The following is an 8,001-nucleotide window of genomic DNA, read 5'->3' as shown; positions in this document are numbered from 1 at the left end:
GAACTTGGCATATTGCGGCATCTCCCGGAGTGCATCCGCCAAGCTAAGATTAATTTGCAATTTCTTGAAAATCTCAAGGAACTTATGAAATTTTTTATTTCCTTGAGCTTTCCTTAGCCGGCTTGGAAACGGGACCGGTGGCACAAACGGTGGTGGTGATGGCGGCCTCACATAAGGATCTTCAACCTCGATAACCACTTCCTCACATTCCCTTGGAAACTCTTGACTTGAACTTGCTATGTCAATTACCACTTGAGGCTCATCCTCATCAACAACTTGTTTCTTTCCATTGGCTTTCTCAAGGTTTCTCCCGCTTCGGAGCTCTACCGCCTTAACATGCTCTCTAGGGTTGTTCTCCGTAGTAGATGGCAACCCTCCTTGAGGTCTTCCTTGAAGCGAAATGGCCATTTGAGAAATTTGAGTTTCCAAATGATGGATAGTAGAAGCTTGATTCTTCTCCCTTTGCTCCATTTTTTCTAGCTTCTCTAGTACCTTAGAAAACACATTTCCCTCATCCGTATTCTTTTATGGTTGGAATCCCGGAGGGTGTTGAGGTCTACCACCATAGTTGTTTCCTTGCCCTTGATGGTTATGATAAGGGCCTTGATAAGGACCTTGTTGTTGGGGCCTATTTCCTCCTTGGAAACTAGGACCCGCTTGTTGATTTGCTTGCACATTGCCTTGGCCCTCTTGATTCCTCCATCCGAAGTTAGGATGGTTTCTCCACCCCGAATTATAGGTATTCAAGTAAGGATCATTCCCTTGGCGTTGACCTCCCACATAATTCACTTGTTCGCTCCACGCTTGACCCGTGGCATAGCACTCACTACTTCCATGATTGGAATCCCCACAATGCTCACAACCTACTTGGACATACGCAACCGGAGCATTCCGTGGAGCCACTTGCTTCTTCAAGGCATCAACTTGACTTTGCAAAGAGGCATTCATGGCTTTCATCGCTTCAAACTCCTTGGATTGGTCAAGTGTCATTAATGCCTTTTGAGCCGGTGGTCTTCTCCTTTCCGAGGACCAAGTGCTACTAACCATAGCCAATTTTTCAATCAACTCATTAGCCTCATCAAGCGTCTTTTGCATCAAAGAACCTCCCGCGACCGAATCAATGGTAGATCTTGTAATCTCACCCAAGCCATTATAGAATATTTGAAGCACATGCTCCCTTACAAGTCGATGATGAGGTACGTGCCTTTGGAGATCCTTGAACCTCTCCCAAGTTTCATAGAGAGATTCCCCCTCATATTGGTAATAATCAATGATGTCCTTTGTCAACTTTGCGGTTCTCCCCATCAGAAAGTACTTGTGAAGGAAAGCTTGAGCAAGATTCCGCCAATTGTGGATTGATGCATTAGGTAATGACCGAAGCCACAAGCTAGCCTTATCTCTTAGTGAGAATGGAAACATCTGAAGCTTGATTTGATCGGCGGTGACATTATGGAGCTTGAATGTGTCCAACACTCCCAAGAACTTGGCTATGTGTTCATTCAGATCCTCACTTGGTAACCTAAAGAATTGGCACCGATTATCTAGGAGTTGAATCGTGCTAGGCTTGATTTCAAAAGTAGCCGCGGTGACCGGTCTTGCAAAGCACCCATAGGTGGCGTTATCCACATCCGGGAGGAAGAAATCCCCCAAAGTTTGTCTTTGTGCTTGATGGCCTTGAACTTGAGGGTGATTGTCCCCTTGTTGCTCTTGCCGATTTCTCTCATCGAGTGGAGGAGGCGGATGTTGCCTCACTCCATCGTCTTGAGGGTGATATTGCTCCTCCTCATAATTATCTTCCCCATGTTCCATGATAACGGGTCTACGATTCTCCCTTCTCACACTTCTTTCAAATCTCCCGAGGTTGTCTTGGAACGGTTCTAGCGGAAGATTGGCCCTTCGTGTATTGTGCATACACTATAGTCGATCTCCTACACAAACAACAACAAACAAACCACGCGTAAATCCGGAAAGAAGCAAAAATAACAAAAGTGATAAAAACAGAAAATAGAGCTAACTCGACCGAAAAATAACTAATTTCAATCAATCAATAAACACTCGTCACTCCCCGGCAACGGCGCCAAAAACTTGTTGAGCAAAAACCCAACTCGTAATACTCGGTAAATACGAGATCGAACCCACAAGGAGTGAATTAGGAGCAATTGATGAGAATGAATTTTAGTTATGATTCAATTCGTTTAGCGAAACACAAATGGTTGAAGTTTCAAGTATCCGATTACTAATTTAGAATTAAACTAAATATGGCAATAATCAACTAAACAATTAAACTAGCAATTCAAACAATTATATTAATAACGAGTTTAATCAATAAGTAAGAGGTGTCTAGGGGTTGGAATTATTGCTAGGTCATGCATTCATAGTAATGGATGAATCGGTATCTAGCAAGGGACGAGTTGTGCCTAACGCACCGTTCCCGCTCTCTCGAGCCTCTAAGAACGACAAAATCAATAATCAAGTAATCAATTAATGCCTAACTCACTCTCGTGATACTAAACAAAACCAATTACCCAACATCAATTAATCAACAAACTCAAGGTCACCTAAATCCTAACCCATTCTCGTGGTATTACAATCTAGACTTCTAATTCCAAAGTCTATTCACCTAACCATTTCTTAATGAGTCAAGCAAACACTAAATCATGCATTAGATAGCTAAGCTAACACAAGCATTAGAAACTAGAATTAGAACAAGCATTTAACCAATCAAACATACCAATTAACACAACATGAAGGAAATCATCTCAACCCCCAAACATGGGGGGTTAGCTACACATACTAAGAGTTAAATTAACAAAATCATAAATGGAAGACATGGTTAAAGAGTACTTACAATAAGATGAAAAACCCACAAATAAGAGTTGCAATAGAAAATAAAACTTGTTCATCCAATAAAGCTTCAAAGATCTCAACAATGGTGGAAATATAAAAAGCTGGAAATTCTATTGAAGAAGAAGACTAAAACCTAGGGATTTCTAAAATTAGGAGAAGATTCAAAAGTACACTAATAGAATAAAGTCTAGGGAAATCTTCTTAACCTAAAATAGAGGTAAGGTTGCTTTTATAGTACCTACAAAAGAAGGAAAAAGACAAGCATTCATTTACACATGTGTTGGGCCCAAAATAGCAAATTAATAAAGCCTTGTTGCATCTTGAAATCAGATTTCCCCTTTCCAGCAAGCCCAAGCTCGAATCGAGCTCCTTGGGCTAAATGAGGAGCTCGATTCGAGCAACCATTTTCTGCTCCGGATCGCGATCTTCAAACCTTCATAACTTGGTGTAGAAATGTCCGATTGAGTCGATTCTTGAACTGTTGGAAAGCTTAGGACGTCTACTTTAACTTTCATGAAGAACACGAGTTCATTTGAGGCTTCTAGCTGGTCCAAATTGGTCAAATAGTGCACGAGGGTCAGCTTTTCAGATTTGCAAATGAGCTTCCGCATCTCTTTTGTCGTCTTTTCCAACTTTTGCACCAAAATGCTTCCGCAATGCTCTTAAGTACCTGAAATACTAAAACACGTAATAAGGCATTCGGAATATCATAAAACCGTGATAAAACATAATAAAAGCATGCGGAAATGGCACCCTAAATAGGAGTAAAATACTCCTATCACCTTTGTGCCTCGCTATATTTTCAGAGGTTAAACAAGCAAAATTTTCAAATAGGTTAAACTGAAAAATAAAGCATCAGATAAATAAATGAGTATAAATTTCAGAAGTCAAAAGATGTATTAAGCCTACTTTTATTACATGCATTTAAATAGATGAATATGACAGATTACATAGATAGCAGTTAAAAGTACACACATAAATTATAAAATATTAGTAAATGAATTTTTTTCTCTGTTTGGTGCGGTTACTCACACTAGAATTAGAAAGATATTTTGATTCTATCGAATGCAACTCCATAATTTTCACATGAATTTTTTTATCAGTAGTATGGCTTTAAATTTAAATTAATAATGGTTAGTTGTCGCTATAATTTTTGGTGTGTGTCTGATCTCGTCACTCTCTTATATATTTATGAATTTTGATTTGAGATAAATTTATAAAAAATATTAAAAATGTTGACTTTTTTTAATTATTATGCATAAAATTGAAATAGTGAATCTATATATATATATTTAAGGGGGCTGAAAAATAAAAATTGCCAATATTTTCTTTTGAGGAAAAATAATTGCTAATATTTATTGTAGGAGGAAAAACGATAGATAGAGCTTTCATGTCGGGGTCCATCTCATGCTTACTCTTTTCCACAACTTCCTAGCCAAGCTCTAACCTATTAGGACTTCTCCACGAAGTAGAAATTCTTGAATAGACCAATAATCACATATATTAACCAAATTATATAAAGATAATGTTACTTTTCTATTTTTCCTTAAATTTCAAAATTTATTTTAAAAAATAAACATCAATTTAATTTTTAAATTTATATACAGTTAAAAACTAACACAAATAATTATTTATATATATTTTTTATTTATTAATATTAATAAAATTCTACCCATCCACAGAATTTTTTTAGCCCAGTTATAATTTGATTTATGCATTCGATTATGGAAATTAAAAAAATTGCGGCTACTTTTGTTTATCTCAGTGACTGAACCAACCGATATACACCCTTATAATTAAAAAATATAATAATAGTGATTGAATTTAAAAAAAATATAAAAGTAATGTTTTAATTTAACTATTTCAATTAAAGGTTTTATGGTTCAAATATTTCCATCTCTTTCAATTTGTTTTTTGCAAATTCATAAAAGAAAATTCATATTTTGCGTTTTTTTATCAGAGACGGATCTATTCTGTATATCTATCTAATTGAATTGTATTAAGATTTCAGCTCTTAAATTTCTGTTTTGGGTTGAATTTTTATACAAATTTATTAGTTGATAAAGTTCATTTTTCACATAACTCCAAAATCTATTTTCTAAATAAAAAAAGATAAAATAGAAACAACAGTAAATTTCAATTCCAAAAAAATTAAATTTTGGTAATTAAATTTTTAAAAGAAATTTGAAGTTCAAAATAAATAAAATAGATAAATGAATATTGTACTAAAATAAAAAAATTGTGGGAGGAAAGAGTGTAGAGCATTCATGGTGGGATCCATCTCTAATAAAAGATCCCCAACTTCTTAGCCAAGCTCTGACCTTTTACAACTTCTCTACCAAGTAGAATCTTTTGAAATAGACCAATAACCTCATTTATTTGCCCTTATATTTATAACCCTCCGCTCCATCAAACTTCAACAACTCACCACCTTTTCTTACTAAAATATTTCAGCTCCTGCTACTCAGTTCTCCACTCTGCTAAACATTGCTCTTCTCATATCAGTGAAGCTCTGCATTTCCATTTTAGGAAGAGGAATGAATTATACCTTCTCATCTGGTAAGTACACTCGAATTACATTTACTTTTTCTTATTCTACTCTGCTGTATTTCATTCTAATGGTTTTGTTTGTGTTTCTGCCTGCTTGCAGCTTTGACATGTCCGACTCAGCCACACCAATCAAGCCCGTTAGTTGGATACAGATTCCACCCGACTGACGATGAACTGATTGATCATTTCCTGAAGCGTAAGATGCTTGGTCATGATGATGACGAACCGCCCATCTCTGAGATTAAAGTTTGTGATTTTGAGCCTTGGGATCTTCCTGGTATGTAATTCAGTAATTCATTCCAAGTCCGCCTTGATTGCTATAATTTTGTTATTGTAGTGAGTAATGAAAGGTTAATTACTTATATATATGCAGCTCTTGTCAACAAAAATTCAGAGGATCAAGTGTGGTATTTCTTTTGTCCCCGTGACTATAAGTACTTGCGTAGTTGTCGGTCCAACCGGACAACCAAGGCTGGATACTGGAAACCCACTGGCAAGCCTCGCAAGGTGAAGGCGAGGCGTAGCAAGGAAGAGATTGGTACAAAAAGGAGCTTGGTCTTTTATATTAAAGATCATCCGAAACCGACAAGGACCAAATGGATCATCCATGAATATCAATGGATGCCAAATTCCACCTTGGCTGAGCCGGTAATGCAAATGTTTTAAATAAATTTGAATGTTCACATTTCATATTATTAGTTAATAAACTAATTTAGTGTTTTGTGGTTTTAAACTTTAAATTGTGCAGGGGAATTTCCTTCTTTGTAAATTAAAGTCAAAGCCAGGAGATATGATCAACAAAAGGGAACCAAATTTGGTTCTCGAAAGTCAAAATTCAACCGAGATGATTGCTAATTCATCTTTACATGAATATGATGTCGGAAATGATAATCCTACTACTAATTCATCTCTACATGAATATGATGTCGGAAATAATATTCTGACTACTAATTCATCTCTACATGAATATGATGTCGGAAATGATATTCTGACTACTAATTCATCTTTACATGAATATGATGTCGGAGATGATATTCTGACTACTAATTCATCTTTACATGAATATGATCTCGGAAATGATATTCTGACTACTAATTCATCTTTACATGAATATGATGTCGGAAATGATATTCTGAGTACTAATTCATCTTTACATGAATATGATGTCGGAAATGATATTCTGACTACTAATTCATCTTTATATGAATATCATGTCGGAAATGATATTCTGGCTACTAATTCATCTTTACTTAAATACGATATTGGAAATAATAATGTGATTTCTATATCAACCAATAACAATTGCGAGAAGAATTGCCCAATAGAGGTGATTAATGATTCCGCTAGTTATGAAGGCAAATCACATTATATTTTGGATTCAGAAATAGAATGTCAGGATCCAAATGAGGTGACTACTATATCAACCCACGAAATAATGGATTTTAATAGTCAAAATCCGACCCACAAAGCAGATATACCAGAATTCAACAAAGAAGGTGACAAAAATTCTGCAGCCACACCTTCTGAGAAAACTGATATATCCGCATCCTCGATTGCTCCAAACTTAGAAACTAATGCAGATGAGGCCTCACTATATGAGGTGAGAAATAATTTCAGAGATTGTTGCAGCTTTTATTTCTTCGAACTTTAAATTTCTTGCTTAGATTTGACTGTAATTTGTGCAGGTAGATCCTCAAGATGCATTTTTTAAGGATTTGGAAGCTGCCTTGGAGTTAGAAGACAGCCTTAATGCTGCACTTTTCCCACCTGTGAGCACAGAAGAAAGCCTTTGTTATGCTAGATTTGGTACCTCTTATACTGCAGGAATGGCTGGAATATGCTCATAAAATTTAATGTATCTATGTACTCAATATTTTATTAAATAATTAATGTAACGGTTGATAACTTAAAATTAGTGTTCCTGTCTGGGACTAATTAGATACAGGATCCATCCACTTATGTAGCTTCAGTTTGTAATGCTATAAGTTGTATATCTGCTGCTATTTTAATGTTATAAAGATGTAAAATTTTGTGTTCTATATAAAACTTCTGATTTCTTATAAAGATTAGTTTATGCTTATACCTATCTTTCTCTTTCTGATGATGTTTATGAGAGTTTTATTTCATATATTTTCTATGTCTCAATTTAATTGATATAATTTTCCTTTTGTATTATATTAAATATTTGTTTTATTGTTTACTTCCTTTATGTACCACCTATGCCCAAATTGATACACTTTTTGAAAAATTTATTCTAAATTATAGACATTCAATTACGATTTAAATGATAAATTTCATATATAATCTCATTAATGATGTATATTGCATTAAAAAGATAAAAAAATCATTTAAGCATAGGTGTGTAAACAAGTCGAGTATTGAGAAAATTTGGACCGATTCATTTATTTTCGACTCGAGTCGAGTTTATATATTGATTATTTTTTGAGGTTATTAAAACTCGCGAGCTTTACGAGTTTCATTTCATTCAATAAATTTAAATCATAGATAAATTATTAACAACTTAAAAAAGTACATATTATGTTTTATATATATATATATATATATATATATAAAAGTAAATTTGAAATATCAATGATAGATTTA

The 8,001-nt window shown here is 34.9% G+C and overlaps 1 protein-coding gene and 1 non-coding gene across 2 annotated transcripts; both read left to right on the top strand.

Moving 5' to 3' along the window:
- The first annotated feature begins 1,182 nt into the window (after positions 1-1,182).
- Positions 1,183-1,290, top strand: LOC126654187 (small nucleolar RNA R71). The gene has a single exon (XR_007632443.1). It is a non-coding gene; the product is annotated as a small nucleolar RNA R71 (small nucleolar RNA).
- Positions 1,291-5,256: 3,966 nt separating this feature from the next.
- On the top strand, positions 5,257-7,461 carry LOC126653782 (NAC domain-containing protein 35-like). The gene is made up of 5 exons (XM_050347718.2): positions 5,257-5,406; positions 5,498-5,674; positions 5,771-6,045; positions 6,146-6,997; positions 7,083-7,461. The coding sequence occupies exons 1-5, from the start codon at positions 5,385-5,387 to the stop codon at positions 7,242-7,244; spliced, it is 1,488 nt and encodes a 495-aa protein (XP_050203675.1). The 5' UTR covers positions 5,257-5,384; the 3' UTR covers positions 7,245-7,461.
- Positions 7,462-8,001: the final 540 nt, after the last annotated feature.

This window comes from Mercurialis annua, linkage group LG6 (genome assembly GCF_937616625.2).
Source record: "Mercurialis annua linkage group LG6, ddMerAnnu1.2, whole genome shotgun sequence".
Lineage (NCBI taxonomy): Eukaryota > Viridiplantae > Streptophyta > Magnoliopsida > Malpighiales > Euphorbiaceae > Mercurialis > Mercurialis annua.
Note: the sequence above shows the minus strand (reverse complement) of the source record. Positions and strands in the feature narration are given on the sequence as shown.